Genomic DNA, 20,363 nt, shown 5'->3' with positions numbered 1-20,363 from the left:
ATCAGAGGAAGGTAAATACTGTGCAGTATAGAGGAATGGATATATTAGTAGCTAGATATTTTTCTGCCTTTTATTGTTAAATTGTCTCAAAAACAATATAAAATGTATCATGTTAAAATAAGGAAAATGAGAGGTGAGACAGGGAAGAAATAATTATTAGTATTATTAACCAACAGGAAACTGAGCATCAGGTAGACTAGGGGGTTGGCTATTAGTGAAACTGTAGAAATAGCATGAAATATGTCTCTGAAGCATAACAATAGCAGAGTTTTGTTCTTTGTGTTTGCTCATTGCAGTGATACTTATTCATTACTGACCACTTTTTGCTATAGGTTTTGATCATTTCAGTGCTGGATGTTTCCCTGGCTTCAAGGGGGTGTGGGTGGAAAAGGAGTCAGTTCTAAACTCCACTCACTCCTACTCTTTCTTTATTTACTTGCTTCTGAAAGAGCAAGTCTTATACCTCTCCCTTTTCATATTCAGAGTCATCATCTACTATTAATTGATTTGTACACATTAAGAAAGAGAGTAGGTAACAGACTCAAAAACTAGACACAATTCACTCAAAGTCCTTCATCCACAGTCTCTCCTTCTTTTGTATTGTCATCAAAGAAGAGCAAAATAAACATCCATCATTCTCTTCCAGGTTCACCATGGTAAGTCTGAGTTTCTGTCCCCAAGGATTTTGCATTATATGCTTGCACTATCCACTTTACAAGCAGTTATTTTAGCAGCTGGTGGGACCTCCAATGGCAGACTATCCCCTACTCCTGCTGAAGGATGACAACAATGATTTATTAGGTCTTTCCTTTTTGTAACTACCATGATACTGTAATGAGCAGTATTCACTTCACACTTCTCTTCCTGATAATCTACTGGTATAGATCTGCGGTTTCCTTTTAATGTCTGGTTCATTAGATGGTATAAATGTGTGTAGCATTTTTAGCTGTGGTTGAGGAAAGCAGGGAATGTTGAGGTTAAGGTTTATTATGACTGTCATGTTCAGGAATGGAGAGCTATATACTATTTCTGCTCTGAGTGTCTGCACATAACTCCAATTGACACTGAAGTTATGCATTTGCCTGAAAGCTGTTTATCACTTTGTGAGTACTTTCTCTCTCTAGGGGTGATCAGAACAGAATAGATCTGAGTACCAGTCATTTTGAACCTCCTTGAAACTTTCTGTGCTGCTTGGTTAAAGACACGATAGCATAGTATGTTTTACTATATTTTACATAGCAACAGGTAACAGTTCTGTCCCTAAATCCACAAACACAAAAACATTAAAAATATTCAACATATTGTGTCATTTATTATGTAGAGGGCACTATACAGTTGCCCTCCCCTGACACTTGAAATACAAGGGCTTCATGAGGGAATAAACCCTTGAAAGCTTGGTTGCAATTTACTTCTTTACTTCCTGCACACAGTAACAATGATAATTGAATTGAAAAGCATTTTAAAATTCATAAATATATAAGCAGCCATTATCTAGTGGAAAATATATATCTGACTATAGGACTTGATCCACTACTCAGTTACTCCAATTTTAAACTGATGTAACTTGACGGTAATCAATGAGAGGGGTTGTTGTGCAACTGAAGTAGCATAAGGCAAGTAACATTTTTAGTACATGTAAAGGTCATTTTGCTTAAAAAGAAGGCTAGCATTTTCATTGTGTGTTTATTTTGGGTACCTTAAACCAAATGCTCAGAAAAAGAGGCACTCAGAATAACTGGGTACTTTTAAAACCTGCTTCTATTATGACTGACAAAAAGCTGAGAGTATTTAGCGAGGTACTTCTATTACAGGGGAAAAAACATGCTGAGGTTTTTCCTTTTTGTGGCTTTGGTACTTTTAAAGTAACCAAATGTAGACGTTCAGTAATCTAATAAAAAAGTGATTTCAGCTGGAATTTGTTTTGATGGTTAAGACAAAACTTCATAGGTTGGTTAATGGAAAGTGAACAGGATGATCTTTATGTGTTCATAAATGCAAACAGTTTAAGATCAGAAGGAGACCATTAGAGTCTTCAGTCTGAGCTATTTTCTCTTCAATTTAACTCAAATTATCTCTGTACTGAGCAGACTTGAGTTTGGCTGAAGGGTTGTTTTTTGTTTTTTTTTTAAAGGCATCCCACCTCATTTTTTCTGAAAATCATTGACTCCTGAAGTGTTAATCATTACACTGTGTATTAGTAAAGCATGTGTGGAAAGCAGAATCAGTAATTCACAATGCTAAGTTTATATAAAACCAATAATCCTCCCCTGCTGCTCCCCCCAACTCCTATGCAAACCTAGCACCATAACCTAGGGGATGAACATAAGAGAACACAAGACTGGTGTTATTTGCACCCTTCTGATAGCTAAGCTTTTTGTGGAGGATCTGCTGTGGAATTTCAAAGACAATAAGCAAACTTGCACCAGATAAATAAAGTTGCATTCCTTTACATTTTAGATGTGAGACATAAAACAGATACAGTGCTGTTCAATCCTTTATCAAGGTGACACAACCCCAGAAAGCTTTGATGCTGTCTATTGCAAATCTCATGAGAATTTGAGTAGGAAACAAAATCTGATTAGTTTGTTTGACTCACCTTTCTAACTACACATATTCAGAAAAGATTTCTGAACAATTCTCTTCCCCTCTCTTTATTGTGTGGTTTGCTTTGTTTGCTTGAATTTAAAACTGCCATTACGTGAAAGAGTTGCAAGTATAAATAATTTAGAAGATAACTCTGTGGGGATACTAATAATAAGTCCCTGCTTTTTCTAATAGCTACTCATTATGGTTCTGAGAACTAGCATTCAAGTTACACAACATCACCGTGTCACAGATATTGTGGATGTTGACAATAAAATAATTTTGACATCTTTTTAATTAAGTGTATTTTCCTTCTTTAAAATATCCCTTTTGTTTGCAACTTATTTAAATTCTCTAAAAATACCCAAAGGCTTCTTGAGTACAGAGATTGATGGACAGACAGATACATACATCTGGTTTTATCTATCTTAAGTGTGTGGATGTAATACTTTTCCCCCATAAGAAGCCACAATGATACAATTATCTATCAATGAACAATTACTTCTAAGGGAAATCTAATCAGTTAATAGAAGTTAAGAAAGACAAATGTACAAAGGTAATAAGTGGTTCAAACTCAAACAGTTCTACTCTGTTCATTCTCATTTTAAGAAAAGAAAAAGCTTTTAATTGGACTTCTCTTACTTTTACCCCATCATTTTATAAATTACTTTGCCAACCCTTCACAGCAAAATAGTAATTTTACATAGGCCAACATCAAGCTCAGATTTTATGCACTTGGTATGTACTTGGTGGTAATGATAGATGCCCTTTCAGATTTAAGTGCAACTGTTGAGTCTTTTTTCTTATTGTTGTATTTTTAATATGGTCTCCGGTAAATGAGTACGTAACGTCAGTCTGAATAACTGTTGCTTAGAGAAATCAAACTCCTTATCATGCTAACCTCATCCTGGGATCTTTTGAAAAGTCATAGAGCAGGCAGGCACTGTTTAAAGCAGTCATTGCCTGCTTCATGCTCCACACACAGCAAGCAGAGAGGATTAAACAACTGATGACCTGTACAGGCCGGCCATCCTCTCACACAGATGCACAGTTTCAGGACTTGGTTCTTTGGACTATATTATGAAGAAAATTATTGATTATAGATAATCATAAGCTGTTCAAAGCTACATTTTGGGTATGTGGATTGTCTGGGGGATTTTTAAACAAATATTGCAGAGGTTTATCAGAACCATATTCATATCTTCTGTTCCAAAGTGTAGCTGTGTTGTGATGATTCTCAGGGCAAATTATTTAGATATTGAAGGATACATAGTTCATTCAAGCAAACAGAACTCAAGAATTGGGAGGAAAGTATCACTTTAAAATACTATGGAAAGCTTCACGCTATGACTATTAGAATTAAAATTACTGATGAGATGGAATAAGTCACAGCTGCAGCTACTGCAGATAGCTTGGCTAACAAGAGTATTGTCTAAATGAAGTCCATGTTCTAGTATAATTTTTTTATATATGGGTTTATAACCTGGCAAACAAAATTGACAGTGAACCCAGAATGACAAGAGTCTATCAGACATTCTTAAATATGAGTTTTACTTCTCGATACTCCTCATGCATTTATTCCCACTGTCCCAAACTCACACGTTCCTAGTGTTCCTATTGTTCCTTTTCTCACACCTCCTCCTATTTCCACGTCAACAAATATGTCTCTTTTGCTTCTGCCTTCATGTCTTCCCACCTTAACAATTGTAGGCCCCTTCTCCCAGAACTCTAAGTCCCAGCTCTTCATCCCCGCCCCCCCCCCCACTTAATATAAATGCTGGTGCTTCACAAACCCACCAAAAAAACCCCACCTCCTACTTCAGGAACTTCAGCAACCTTACTCCCTCCTTTTCTGGAACAACTTCAAAATTGTCTTCTTTAAAAAAATGTTAAAACATAATTAAGCATAGATGCCTCTTTCCTCCTTCCCCACCCCCGCCCCCACTCTCCTCTCTTCTCTCTTTGTCTAGTGCTGTCCTCCCCTCAGTTCAGCAATCTCAGTTGAAAAATACTTCCTTTCTACCACAGCTCCTATCTAAAGAGCCTTTCTGTATCATTGGCTAGCCATATATTTTCTCCTTTGCCTGTACATACCTCTTAATTTCTCTCCATGGAAACTGGTTTGGGATAGTGTTCATGAGGAAGATTAATACTGTATGGCATGCTTAAGCAGTTATTATAGGTCTGTGCAATACTGGAAAAAAACAGAGCATGATCTTGGTAGCACTTGGAATAAATTTGGCAGAAGGATTAAATGCGCGATTTTGGTCTGGATGCAACACATGCTCCATAAGATTTTCTCTTTCCAGTTTTTATCTTTTTTTACACTTGAAAATGAAGTGCAAGTGCCCATCTTAGCTGCATATCTTTGCATCGGATTTGTCCTAGCAATCAGGTATGTTGAGCTGTGAAATTTGTGGAATTTCACATTATGATGTTTTCATATTTGTTCTTTTATAGACCCTAGTTTCTTGAACTGAAGGAGTACATTTCCTCCAGATACTTTTTTTTTTTACTGGGAAGGCATGTTATGAGGCATCAAAAATCCAGTCCAGCTAACTGGACCACTCATCTCAGCAAAACTGATTGTTGGTTAGGGAACATACATAAAATACAGCTGGATTTTTTCAACTCAGGCTTCTGTCAAAACCCTTTTAGACTGCTGAATTTTTCTTTTCCTATTGACCACAATATTTATTTTTATTTATTTCACTGACTCATAGAGCTAATGCACTTCCTGAAACGTCTCCGAGAACTCAGGTGAGACATCACAGGCTATGCTGTCTTAGGCTAGAATTTACTAGGATTAAAACATATGTGGCATTACTAGGGTCTGCTAAACTTCATGTGATTTATAAAGACATAAAACATAGCTTTTATGATTACAATGACGCTAAAAATTTTGTGGATGATAGTATAGTCACACTGGAAAGACCATAACAACTGGGAAAGAATCAAGAAAAGGAAATGAAAACTTAATTCTCCTTTACTAGTCAATCTGAATGGGTGTCTGCATTTGTAGTCTGTTAGGTTTTTTCAGTTTGGACAATGAATGCAAATAAGAACATTGCTTTTGCTCTGTTTATGTTAATTTTTTATCAAATTAATTTTTAAATTCTTATGCACGAAAATACAACGCTGAACTACTTTGTTTGAAGATGCTGCCTGTGAATTTGGTGCATTTTTTTTTCTCTTTTCACTGGCTTTTTTTTTTTTTTACATAATATTTCTATTGACCTTAAATTTTGTGTTTCTTTCAAAGGTTGATTAAAGATGCTGTAAAACTTGGCCTGAACTTCTTATGAAAGTGTTACTATAATATTGGCTTATGAACTAATTAAGCCACAATAAAAGATCTGTGTAGTATATTTCATAAAATATTTCCTCATTATTATGTATGTATCTTTTAGACATGTATCACATTTGAGTTATGACTGTCAAGCACAAACCTTGCAATCTTTAGTTTAAGTTAATCTTTGGCTTTTGCAACCTCTGAATTTTCCAGCATCATCTAGTTGCTATCGAGTCCCAAGAAGCTTAGGAACTTTTGGTCCACACATACTTTTTTCCACTGGTGAGCCTGCACAGAACTGCTTAAACAGAATATAATTGAGAAATCTGGAACTGTAACCCTGATAGTGCCATAAAATGAGATATTGCTCTGTGCATGGTTATTTTATTATATAAAAGTCCTCTGGGAGAGAGTAGGAGCACAAATACACATACAGTGACAAATAGGCAGGAACCTATTCCTGGTCCACAGCGACACAAGTTTCAACACAAATCAGCCTTGTCTCAAGGGCCAAACCTTCCCAAGGGCCAAACTCAGCAAAGTTCTTGTCATACATTAGCCATACCAAGGTTTACACAGAAGAGTCAAATGGGATAGAGAGAGTGCTACCCTCAATGGTTCATTGGCTAGAAAATTCACTTGTTAAATAGAATATATGTTTGCAGGTCTTCTCTTCGTCTTGATTTAAATCAATGTCTTAACTGTTCCAATTAAGTTGAGTTTCTCAATCAATCAATGGGTATTGAACATAATGCTCCATCTTTACTCTTCTTCACTATCATGCCTTTCTTGTTCTCCTGATTTCCAGTTCTTTTGTGTATGTAACGACTAGTCACTAGAACAAAACTAATTAAGAATATGGGCTTGACTGTACAGCCCCTTGGTTAAGGTTCCAACTTCAGATTTGTGAAAGCTAAGTTCTGGTTAATTATGGCTGCAAAATTGCTTAATTTGGGTGGAACATTTTCAGAACATGAACTGAAAGGGCTTTGTTTACTGTACTGACTCTGTGGGTGATTCAGATATTATTTTAGAATGTGATGGACCCATGCTCATGTCTGTGTTCCAAATCAAGCAGGATAGGGAGGTAAAACTTGATCTCCTTCTTTCCAGATAAACAGTCAAATAATTATGGTGTCAGCTAAAAAGGAGAGATGTTTATCTCTGTTATTATAAGGATGAACAGACCTGTCCTAAGATGTCTGTTTGTTTAAAAGGATCCATAGGAATCCCGGACATAAGCATCCAACTCAGAGACAGAGCACGATTACTGCAGAAAGTAACTGACTGTTAGGAAACACAAATACACAGCAGCAAAAATTATTGTGGGATGGGATTTTAAAAAGTAGAGATCTACATGCCTAAATAATTTAGGCATTTTCAGTGTTAAGTGACGGCTTTTATTTTTTTTTTTAATTAAAAAAATGTAGTTAGGTATCTAAGTCCACCTTCTGGTGATTCTTGGAACATCTAACCAGAGAGAAAATTCCTTGAGAGCAGATCACCTACAGTTTAGGCACTAATGTCATCACATATTTCTAGTACTGCCTTCTAACTCAGAAATTCACTGAACATTTGGGAATAGCTTTATAGAACCTATGATGATTTTGATAAGAGAACTTGATAACTTTGAAAATTTGCCTTATACATCTGAGTGCTTTACTAGACCAGAATGACGTGACTAACATTGTTGGATACGTCCCTGCCATTATCAGTTTTGTGGACTCAAATGCAGGTTTATACACATATTCTTAGATGCCTTTACCCCTACGCAGTGTAGGAACAATTAGTGAAATTCTGAAAATTAAGCCTCAACATCCTATCAGCCAGAACAGTCAGAGTTAATATTGAAATCCATCAGCAACCAGTTATTAAACTTATGTAAGATCACACACAGTTTCCAAACTGCTCTCATAAAGAAATAAAGGTAAATATTAGATAGTTTATATAGATTGGGTTTCATTTCATGACAAATATCTCAATTGTATGCAAAATATGGGATAGTGGAACACATTGCAGAACTAGCCAGTTTGGACTGAAGAAATGCGTTTCAAGTTTCTTTCTGTGCTAGGATTTAATTTTCACATGAGCTATTTAAGTGCCAACGACTGCATTAAAAAAAACATCTCCAGCTACCCATCCTTTAACAGATGAAAGAAAAATATATTAAAAGACCTGTCTTTAGCTGGGAAAGCCAAAAACTGAATCATGGTGCACAGGTTTCTCCAATGCTATGCTCTGCTCTGTGCATAAGCCAGCGGAGTACTGAAATCAGGAGAATCCAGCCTTTCAAATGTTTTAGAAAGAGTAAACCTTCAAAGTTTCAGTCCTTGCTTGTTGAGAAGACAAAAGCTTGTTCAAAACAGCATGGAGACAATAAAAGTTATAACATTCACGTATAGGTCCTCAACCACAGCATATCTGGCCATCTAGGACTCTTGCAGAGCACCAGCAAGCTTTATCACTGACTTGCCAGCTGTACTTTGCAATTATCTCTGGGGAGACAGCAAGGTAGGCTAGGAAGCAAGACTGAGCCCTGGAGAGATGAAGGTCAGAAAATATGAGAGCCTGGGATATGCAGTGATAGGGTGAGGAAACGGCCCCACAGAGATTTTCAATTTTTCCATCCCAAGCCAGTTTGGCTTACAACTAAGACACAAGCATCCATGAGACATGCTCATATGGAACAAATTCTCAAAAATGTTTTTAGAACATTTGCCCCTGATTCATGTGAAATACAGAGAACAGAAGATGGGAGGAGACATAGCAGAAGTTTCACCAGTATGACACTGGAAAGATCGGTATATTTACATCTCCATTTCAGCATACTTAATATACTTGTCCCACACTTGTCCTGCTACCAGCTCATTGTTGTGAAGCATGTATTCCATAACATGGCAGGCTGCAGCCTTGTGGTGCGTTAACACATCTTTAACTACTAAGACATTAGACACTCTGGTCTGATGAAGTCTTGCCACTATCATTGCAAAAATTAAAGGGAAAATATTTAACATCTGCATCTACAGAAAGAGAGATTTTTATAAGCAGAATCTCTAGTACCCAGACATTGCAAAGAGCAAAACACAAGGGATATGAGCATGTAGATATGACTTACTGAGAGGTTATTAGGTGTATCCAGATAAGAGCTATAACTTGGGAAAGGGGGAGATGTATTTATACATGGTGTATTATTTATTCCCATTACTTCTAATTGCCTAACTAGTTCTCTTTCCTCTCACGTATACTTTAGTACCCACCAACCAGAGAAAGATGTCTACAGCTAAATATCTGCCAATTATTATGGACTTTTGCTTAATATTCTATTGTTCCACTGACAGCACAGTTTTTAATATATCATTTTATACTATCCTGTACATCATCATTTTCCTGCCTCCCTTAGGGCTCTGGCTGTAATAGTTCTTATTTATTTCCACAAGCTAACATATATGCAAAAGATCTTGTAGTCATGATGTCGCCCCCACCACCCTCACCTCTTCCCATCTTTGTTTTGTAATCCTTTTTTGTCTGTTTTTAAAGTTACAGTATAAAGAAATGTGAGCACAGCATGTACATGGACACAAACCAGGGTCAAACACAGCTTCTCTTCAGCAGCGTGATACTGCAGCCTTTTATTGCGCCCTGTAGGTTTCGGGTTTTAGCTAATAAACTTGAAAACAGATCATAAGGGAAATAAAGGAAAACACTCTTGCTATCCTGATGGGTGAGGCAGGACTTCACCAGTGTGTGTAGTAACAGATCACCTCACAGAATCTGCTCAGCACCTTCTAAGAGAAGGAATGGAGTATTGACTCCGGGCTGGCAGCGCTGCGGTCTGCTTAGTTGCATCAAATGCTATTTCTTATTGAGTTCTTGTTTTTGCCAAATTCTTTTTTTGAGGAGAATCTGCAGCAGTATAAGCTGGAGGTGCTTGAAACTGCATCACTATGTCTGAAACAGAACATCTTTACAATCCTGGTTTTCAAACTTTCAGCAGTGTGTTTCTATAAATACATTTTGGCTGTGTTTTTTTTAAAGTGGGCTCTTTGGATCCAATTTCTTGACATTCCCTGGTTGACAGGTAGAAAAATACACTATTTTTTTTCCTTCTGATTTTAATAACAATGAAAAAGTGTATGCAAGCTTCGTGGTCAAGACAGGACAGTGGGTACAAAAAGTAGTTATCTTAAGGCAAAATTTACTGTTAGGGAAAATGGAACATTCCTTCTGAACTCACGAACTGGTAGTGCATGTGCAGGTTGGTTGTAGATGGTTGCTACAATAAGGCTTCTTTCATACAGGTGTGTTTATGCCCCAGGCTTGCTGGCCACAGTCCATTCCATTTACAGAAGCTGAATTAAACAATAACTACCGCATTGCAAAAAGAAGAAGGAAAAAAAAGGTGAGCGTCAAAGGAGATGCCTGAAAGCTTTGTTAGGGCCAAGAAAAACCCTGTTGCAGTTGTCAGAGCTTGTTGATGTTGCAGAGAATGGCACTTTTTTTTTTTCTGCTGGATTTTGTGGTTCTGCCTTAGGAAAGAAAGTAAAATAGAACGGAAGAACAAAGTCCTACTCTATAAATCAGCAGCTGCTCCTTGCCAGATCAAAGGAGTGACATTTTTGCTCCTGGACTACTTGTCCACTTTAGGTGCTTGACAGACAGCTAACAGCTGGCCTGTTACATAGTAGAGGAGAGTTGGGCTACATCTTCTTCAGAGCAGATGACAAGCTAATCAGAGATACCCATAGCACAGGACATGTGAGTGCACCTTGATCTCTTCAAACATACCCACTACATAATTGCTAAACACCTTTATGCATTTTTGGCAAGTTGCTACTTAGGTAGTTTCCACTGAAACGTAAAAGGGAGAATTAGTGCCTTAATCTTATTTGATCTGGGAAGTTAAACAGATGTTAAATTTGTTGATAACTCTCCTTTTCAGTCAATTTAGAACTATTTTTTAAAATTAATATGTTAAACATTGATGTTAAAAATAAGTGTAAAATACTTGAATGTGATATTACACTTTGAATTACACAAAGTGTAGTTACAGTTTGTTTGGTTTTTTTTAAAGTTAGCTAAAATGGGGTCCCTCAGCTCCTGATTGCATTTTCAAGACTGTTGGACCCTAACTAGTTTTGAAAATATTATCCTAGGAGTTTAAGATGACAAATTAACATATCTTTAAATGCATGAGTTACTTAAGATTTTAGAGGAGATTTGTTGTCTACCCTTAACACGAATTTCTAAGTGCTAGCAAATCAAACTGCATGTCAAATTAGCTAAAATTGTATTTAGCATCTCCACAAGACGTATGTATACAAACATGTAATTTTAATGTCAGTAGTAAAAATTTCAAAGTGATTCCATTTCTCGTTGATTCTCATCTGCAATAAATCAAGTACAGGATGAGGTTAAATGCTATGGCTTGTGTCTATTGACTTTGCATTTTATCTGTAAGATATGAATAGCTAAGGAAGTATGTCTGTTTTTCTCCTCCCTTCCTTTCAAGTATATTTAAAAGATCATTTTTACGGTGCGTGGTAAAAAAACATGTATGAGCAACCTGATGGCACTGTCAAAAGAGGAGCAGCCTCCTCCGGCGGGAGTTCTGTGGTTTCAGGGGGCCCGCACCAAAAGGCGCTGGTTTCCCAGCAGGAGCCACGGGGGAATAAGGGATGGCACTGTGGCAGCCGGGCTGTTTGCTGGGAGCTCGTGGGGCAGTGGCGGCGCTGCTCAGGCCGCTCCCCGCCGCGCTCCGAGCCGGCCCGGCTCCGCGGGGCACGGCACCCCCGGCCCGGCTGCGGTGCTCTGGCCCCACCTCATGGCGCCCTGCTGCACAGCGGGAGGCCTCCCCTGGGGCCACCCGGCCTGCACCTCGAGGCCGGCCCGGTTCTGCGGCCGGCAGCGATGGCTGTTCCCTGGCCGGCGCTGCAGCTCCCGACCCCGTGGAGGGGCTGGATGCGGCCTTGGCGGGGCTGTGAGGGCCGCGGGCCGGCGGGGCTGCGGGTGCCGGTCCGTGGGGAGCCCCGGCTGCGGCCTTTCCTTGCCTGCCGGGGAAGGCCCCGGCACAAACCCTGCCCCGGGACCAAGGCAGGGCTCCCCGGGTGTGCTGCAGCGCAGGTGTTCCCCGGGACAGACACCAGGGCTTTCCCCGGCACAGCCAAATCGTTCTGCACGCTCCCAAGGAGCGATCTGCTAACCGGGAGTTACACGTTTAACGAGGCGCATTTTCCTCTGAGGTGAATAGATGCCCGGCTTGCCAATTCTCATGATTTTATCACAAGGCTCAAGTTGTTTCATGTTAACTCGAGGTCCCAGCTCCAGGAGACGATGGCTGTGTGGGAATCTTTTCAACTAAGTTTCTAGATTTTGTGGCTGAGAAGAGCATTTTAAAAATGTGGTGCAATGACTGAAAAACTCACAAAGTAAACAGTGGGAAGAGCGCTGTTTAAATTTCTGATTTTTTTAGGACAGTCTCACAGTTACAGGACGAGCAAAGTCATGATTTCCAACAATTGGCAGCTCCAAATGGCACGAGGTATTTTTAGGAGGTCCAATATAAACATAGAAGATGCAGCAGAAGTCTTTGGGATGGTTAGCACCTACCTCAGGCTGCCTCAGGCATCCAGCTAAGTTTTTCTCTCTCATCTTCTGGAGTCTTCACCAAACGTGATGGCGACTCAGGTCCTTTGAATCACACCTTTGACAGATGTGAGATGTCTGAATAAGCTTTAGAAAGTCGGTGTGAAAAGCCCTTAACCCCCCTTCTCTAACAAGGCTGTCCAAAACCAGGTGAAGTTTTACCAGGGTAGAAACAAGCCTGTCCGTCCTGCTTCCTCGCAAAAGCAATCCGTAACTGACTCCATTTCTCAATGTTCATGACTTAGGGAAGCCTTATTTAGATGGCTCATTTCCAGGTGACTAACTCAGCTTTTTTAATTTCCTATAAGGAATGCTGCAAATATGACTTGGTAACCAGGTGTGGCATAGATTCAGTGAAGCATAAACAAGGGCTTTTTCAACTATTTTTGTACGTACACATACTGCTTAAACCTAATTCTGTCAGTTTAAAATACATTGTGGAGGGAGAAGTTAAATAAACTAAGATAAATAGATTTTACTTGCTCAGATAAAAGTTTAGGTGATAGACAAAGACTGCTGTAAAGGCAGGAGGTGGATATTGATAAAAGTGTTTCTGAAAATTAATAACTTTTCTAATGCATTCTTTCAGACTGCTCTGAGCAGCTCACAACTTCTAAAATTATTTTTTCTGCTTGGGAAAGAAGTAATTTTCTAGGTTACTTAGGCAAACATATTTTGTGACTCTCGTTGGTTATTTTCCCTTCAAAATTAGGGCATTCTTGGGCAACAAGGGATCAGTGTAGCATATGCGCTTGAACACTAACATGTTCATAGTCCAAATCCTGAAATATCATTTAAGTAAGGATTTATTTCCCTATCCAAGGTGAAAACATTTGGATTACTTTTTAGAATGCATTCTTAGACTCTTACTCAGCAAAAACATTGAAGCAGGTGCTTAGACCCCATTTATTCTTTTAGCTCAGCTACCATTTATGTAGGTTTAATAAGAGTTGAGCTTCTGATCTACATCTGGCAGGTTTTTGAAAAATCTTGCAAGACTGTTCCCCTGGGCACCTAAAAATTTTTAAAAATTAATTTTTTTATTCCGATGACAGCAAACAATTCTAACTCCAAATTAGTGTAGCTATTGTTGTTACTTGTATTTTTATTATTTCTGTGACTAACTCTGACAAATGTTCACTCAGTACTTCCAACCTTTTCAAGTCTAAGAGGAGAAGTGTGTTGGGCTAAAACTGGAGTCAAAACTTTCCTTGTCATTAATCCTTTTAAAGAACTGATTGTGAATTCATCTCACAAGTTTGTTTATTTCTCTGGTTTTCACATAAATAATTGAGAACCTATTTATGCAGCGGCTGGTTTGTTAAATAAATTCAATATTTTAGCACCTCATTTTCTGGGATGGATATTTTAAGTGGAAATCCAGATTGAAGGCTGACACTGAAGTTTTGCATTGTACGTGGTGGCTCCATGTTGTTCCTCAGTTTCTCATGGGGAGCAGTCTATGCTGCTGGGGCAGGAATGGTTCCATTTGGCACCAGTTCATCTCAGAGAAGCTATTAGACATACAGACAAGTGATGGGAGTTAAATATCACTCTTTGCTTGAGGTCAGATTAGGCCCCCGATTGGGAACAAGTTATAGTTTCCTAACATTCATGTACTTCATCCTCCTGAAACAAGACCTGTTGCGACCCTACATACTTAAACTGAATTTTCCATGATAGCCATAAAGTAAAGCTGGAGATGTTTTTAATTGTGATTGCTAATCAGTATAGTCACTAACAGTTCATTTAAAGAAGTAATCTTAAGCATTTATGGTGTAGTCACAGTGTTTCAAAATATACGTACAGTAAGTATAAAAAAGACAGTGGAAACAACAAAAAAATTATTTTTAAGTGAGCCAGATTTGAAGAAGCAGATTAAGAGATCACTATTTGTTATTTATTCTCTTTGCACTTTGCAGAAATATGTCTCTATGATTTTATCAGAACATTATTTTATTATAGAATAAAATGTATTATGCAAATTTGAGTTTAACATCATTTGATATGACTTGAGATAAAATATGATAAATGTATAAAGCAGATTAATTACGGGCTTCCTATAAAGTACAGAATGCATATTTATTTTGGACAAAGAAAACCAATCTCGATTTGAAGAGATGTGATTAAATGCATATGTTTAGATTATATTGTCATGCTAATTATCAATGGTAGGAACCAATTAGGACTAGTGCTTCCAAATCACCAGACTACATTGCATATTCACTAGTGCACCTTTACTGCTCTACTGGGTTTTGCTGAAAGCAGATAAAAGTGAAATCACCTCCTTTTAAAGAAGTCCATATTGTACATTTTGAGCCAGATCTTGTTCATTTGTGCTTTCATAAACTGTCCCGCAAAAGTAACCAGAACTATTTGTGTGAGAAAGACAGACCCTGTCTATAGGAAATAGATGTGGCTGCCTTAGTTAGCAATTAGAGAAAAAATACAAGATGCAAAAACCCTTTTGATTCAAATGGCTATTGTATGAATAAGCAAGGTTAGTAATCTGTCATTTGCAAAATGCTGGGAGTGAGTTTTTTATTGAGCCTGCTATGTCAATGACATGTATTTCTCAACATTACACACCTCATTTATCATTCTGGAATGAGGACCAAGTACCATATGAATGTAGAGTTTGTGAAGGTATTGCCTCACAGCCCTGGAGGCTGATGACCCCTCTTTATCTACACAGCAGGTAAGGCACAAACAGTGGCAATGTGAGCTCTCTTTGCAGTCCCCTGCCAGTGTGCCTGACTGTTAAGCTGGGGGAACAAAGGAAAGATAGCATATGGATAGCAGATTGTAGGAGCACAGAAAGAGGACTGAGGAAATCTATGTTGGGTGTGTGGCTCTGCCAAAGATCTCTTGTATGACTTTGGCCTTGTCACTTAATCTCCTTCTGTCTCTGTTCCCCTCCACAAACAGGGAGAAGGCGTCTCTCCTCTCCCTCAGGCTTTGCCTGGAAATCTGTTCAGACTGAGTTCTCTTGGACAGTGTGCTTGTGAAGCATAGGGTAGAGTAAGACTGAGCTTCATTGGGTCCTCTAACTGCTATCATCCAAATAATAGGCATTACTATTAACAGCAGAGTAACAAAGAAGTCCATGTCTTTTTGATAGATTTTACTCATCTTTTCAGGCTATTCAATCTTTGGCCTCTGGGTGAAGGGTAAGCAATTAGTGTCAGGAGCAGAGCTGTGAATTCTTCTTTTATAGGGTTCCAAATAATGCTGAAAACAGTGGCATTGGTGTTCTCTTTTTTCACCTGTCTCTTAATACCTTTTGAAGACATTTGTGCCTAAATAACATCAGAGTGTTTTTGCAACACAAACTGAAGTGCTGTGCAAAAGGCTGTGTTTTGCTTTACTTTGGCCCTGGATATGGCTCTCTGAGGGATTCAGAAACAGCCCTCAAAAAATGTAAAGGCTAGGGCAGGGACTCTGTTTTCTACATCTCTATTATGCACTGTGCATATTTATGGAGCAGCATAAGGAATAAATAATAATGCACAAACACTGCATTCTATGCCCTTGTCTACCAATTGTGCTGATGCATTACATGATGTTGCTACTGCTAGTGAAACTAGGATTCGATTTTTAGCTTCACATGAAATGTATGTCTGTTTTGCACCTGCAATCTTGCAAATATAAATAGTTTCAGGTGTCATTTTTCAGACATACCCACTGGTGGGTATAACTGATACTGTATATGAACAAGATTTTTCAGAGGAGCCATAGAAATGGAATTTCGAAATTACCTGGATGCCTAAAGCCTGTTCTCCTATATCTTTCCAAGTATACATCAGTGTGTCTTCTCTCTATATGAAGTTGTTGCTGGTCTAGAGGACATTGCTTGCACCTGTTGTTTTGCAGATTTGCAGAAGAAAAATGGAGAAATAGAAATCAAACCCAAGAGCTAGTTTTCACAAGTTTTAACTGGATTAATTGTAGCACTTTATTTAATTATTTATTTATTTAGGTAGGTAGGTAGGAAAACAAATATGGAGGACTTGCTTTTAGGGCTTGAACTCCCCTTTCCAAAACAACTAGTAAATTGCCTCTAGGTAGAGTTTGCAGTGAAGACTGGCTTTATTCACATCAGCAGGATAAAATAAGGCCACACTCCTCTGGTGGTGAATGGCTGGCCAAGATGGAGTTTTCAACACCCGTCCCAAAGGCTTAGTCTGTGGAGACTGTCAAATATGTAAGGCTGCAGCACAGTATCCCAGTCTCCGTGCTCAGAGGTAAAGCAGATGTTACCTGAAACCCTTAAGGATGTAGAATTTTCTTAATGCTCTGCCTTGTTGCGTGAGCCCATTGAAAGAACACTTCAGAGGGCACCCATTTCTTACTAATGTAAACTTTCTGAGGAGTATCCAAAGATGTGACCTCTGGGTGAACCTTTAACCTTCCCCTTAATTATTTGTTTGAAGACAGTGTGGAGTTCTCCTGCTGAGAGCCAAGGCCCATAATGCTTCGCAGCCCTGTGAGCAGGGGTGTGTGTGCAGGGAAGTGGAGAGGGACATAAATAAGGGGACCACCAGATGTAAATAATAAAAGTGGTTGGGGTTTAAATAAAAAAAAAGAAAGAGCAATTTGGTTTTCCTGAAGAGTGGCCTGATTGAAGAAAAGGGGTTAGTAAGATGGAAAGTGTGTGCGTGTGTGTGGGGGTGTTTCTGTGATTTTTTACAGGCCTAAATAAGAGTTCATTCCATTCTTTAAAACCTTGCCATCTGTATACACCATTAGAAGCTCATAGGAGAAGAGAAAACAGTCTTATCAGGCTTTCCTGTTAATCTCTATTGGCCTTAACTTTAGCTGATAAAAGGCGTGCTGGATGGAGGAGGTTCAGGTCAGGCTCCATTTGGTCAGCACAGCATCATTGCTGGAAAGTAACTCAGCAAATAAGTCCTATCAGGGACCTTTGTCTCTGAGGACGGAAACACACTTCAAAATCACAGAACTGGCAGTGATGTCTTCACTGTGCCACAGTCAGAAGGGAATAAACAAGTATATTGACTGTGTCTGAGTTTTTATTTTAATAGCTGAAGTCATGACTAATTCTGAGGCAGGATGACATTTCTGACAACTGAATGATACTTTTCCTAAAGAATAAAGAATGTCTTTTGGATGTAAACAGAAAGATGCAAAAGAGCTCTTTAGCGTTACTTGTAGCATTTATGCATCTGTCTAATGAAATTTCCACCACTGTGATTACAGAAGATGCAATCGAAGGTGTGCCACCGTCCTTTATTATCTGCGAAGGAATTTAACCAGAGGGTGGGAGGGAGTGAGGGGAGCGTGACAAAAGGCCTTGCGGAGTTGATGCTGTATAAAGGCTAGCAATTTACTAAATGAGCAGATGAACTTAGTTTTCAGTTAACTGACTGAAAGACTTTGCTAGGCATTGGATCGGGCCCAATGGCAATTATTGGAGGCTGTTTTGGATGATGGGCATTTTAGTATTTCTGAAGAGGATTAAACGCTAGTATTCGACTTCATTAGCACTCCTTAAGGGTCACCAGGCGAAAGCCTGAGCTGTGAAATAGCACACAAAACCTGCACGAAGGCTCCAAAGTGTTCTCAAACACAAAGAGAAGGGACAAAAACAAGTGTGGCTCCCGAGTGATAGAAAATTGCCCTGTTTTCAAAGATGTTTTGTGAATAGGCAAGTTTTGAAATTATTTTAGGGAAATTAATTTAGCTTAGCTTGTGCTGATGTGGATTGCTGAGCATTAAGCTAATAAGAAATATGCAAGCACTTATTTTTGGATTACTAGCAAAATTAAATCCAGGCTCCACAGCCAACTAACTGCCTTTACCAGTGCTCAAAAGCTACGGCAACCACCCCAGTTTGAGATAAAAAAAAAAAAAGGTTATTTTGAGTCTAATATTAACCACATGTACCTGTGACTGGGGGTTTCTAACGAGTTGAAAGGTGCCTGAGTTGAGGGCAGGCGGGCGGTCGCCTTGCACGGGGTGTCCCCACTTGGACACAGAGGTGGCCCCCAGCTGGCACTGACCTCCAAACGACCCTCGCCTTTACAGGCTCCAACTGCAGGAGTTGTAGAAGAGCAGAAGTCTTTCTGGGCCGGCACTTATTGCTGCTGCGCTGGTGATAAAACTTCAGACAGCCTAATTGATGGCTTTGCTGACCTAACGATACCTTGTGAAAGCACGGAGTGGCAAAGCCTGGTCCTCATTTATGGCCAGCTGCAAGGAGAGCTGGATCCCTAAGATGGAAAGGGGAAAAGAAAGTCTCGCAGCCTGTGAACTTTAACCAGGATCTGAGCCACTTAGAAGAAGTTAAAGAAACAATTGTCTTTTAACACAAGTTTTCGGTCGCATTTACTTGTTCAAAGCCTTCTGGCAAATCCAGCTTTAAGCTGGCTAGTAAGATAAGCGTGTTACCAGTTACAATTTCTGAGCACTTAGAGGAAAATCCTTTAAAGTGAAATTATACTCTTTTTAAAAAGCATCGTGAAGCAAAACACATTTCCACAGCCCGCTAAAATCCTGTCACTTTTAAAGCAGAGGTGTTCTCAAAACAGAGAAGCAAGCTGATGAAAGGACTTCTATTCTTTGTATTCTGTTGCAGGTTTATTAATGCCAGAAGAAGAATAGTACAGCCTATGATTGACCAGTCAAATCGAGCAGGCAAGTTCCAAGTAGTATCTGTATTCAAGTCCCACAGGCGCAAATCCTCATCAAGTTATTCTTCGGGAGTCCCATCACCTGGTAAATAAATGCTTCAACCAGGCATTCTGGGAGATTATTTTTTTTTCTTATGTCCCCAGAATTCCGCTGTAGGAAGCAACTTCACTAATTGGTGCTAATTGGAGATTTCCCACCCTGACTCTACTGAAACTGCTTTTTATTTTCTCTCTGAATTGGTAATTGGGTACAAGTAGTAGTGCCACAAGCAGTTTGTTTGACTGTGAGCTCTTGAATTACTCATTGCTTGTCTGCATCCAATCAGCAGGACAATCTCATTTTCTTGCTACCCACAACTCCTTGGTGTATGCATTGCTTTTACTTCTGGAAGGCGAGCTGTAAAACTCATTGTATCCATTCATTTGCTTTGACTATTCACAATATGCTACTAATGTGACATGGTACCATACTGCCAGAAAATATTAAAAGATTATTACTTTTGTTTAAGAATGCACCAGATATGCTCCCAGTGAAACATATGATTTTTATAACAATACCTTTTCTACATTTCTATTAAAGCATTTAGAATATGTAGCGCTTTACACAACAATTGGTACCATGTTAATCATTCCACTTTCTAATATGCATTTCCTGAGCATACTAGGGAGTTGTGGTTTCCTAACATGAGGTTATGGGATAAAACTGTTCTCCATGTGGTGATGACTGTTGTCACTAACAAGGGCTTTAACTTGATGGTGATTTCGCCTGCTGCTTCACTTTAAAGGTTTTTGAAAAGGTCATTAAACCTTTGGGAAACTCTTCCCATGTAGCATTAAATTTCTTTTTCATTAACAGGTAAAAAGGGGGAAAACACTAACTCAACTAACCATGCAAAACATTAAGCCAAATACGGTGTATACATAAATAGGAAAAGCCACATCCAGAATTTCCCTGCTCATTCTAGAGTAGGTGAGAGTAGTTTTATAAGTTTTATTAAGTTTCATCATAAATACCGTATGTCACAAATGCCAGATTCCCAACTTTGTGTAATTAGAGAGGAACAGAATAGGTACTTAGTTCGTTAAGAAAACGCACATAGCACTTCAGCGGGCTTCCACTGTTTTGCATTAAAGGTAAGTAGAGAAACAGATCCTAAGCAAGTGAACTGACTTGACAAACTTGTTTATTGGGC

General features: G+C 38.9%; 1 protein-coding gene across 4 annotated transcripts in view; it reads left to right on the top strand.

Annotated features, from left to right (window-relative positions):
- The window catches only part of MEIS2 (Meis homeobox 2), a 171,823-nt gene that overhangs the window by 146,143 nt on the left and 5,317 nt on the right, over nt 1-20,363 (top strand). For all 4 annotated transcript variants that reach the window (XM_033063892.2, XM_033063890.2, XM_033063893.2 and 1 more), the window contains exon 10: nt 19,116-19,174. In XM_033063892.2, coding sequence (XP_032919783.1) covers nt 19,116-19,174 — 59 coding nt within the window. The remainder of the gene's footprint in view (nt 1-19,115; nt 19,175-20,363) is intronic.

Source organism: Catharus ustulatus, chromosome 6 (genome assembly GCF_009819885.2).
Source record: "Catharus ustulatus isolate bCatUst1 chromosome 6, bCatUst1.pri.v2, whole genome shotgun sequence".
Lineage (NCBI taxonomy): Eukaryota > Metazoa > Chordata > Aves > Passeriformes > Turdidae > Catharus > Catharus ustulatus.
Note: the sequence above shows the minus strand (reverse complement) of the source record. Positions and strands in the feature narration are given on the sequence as shown.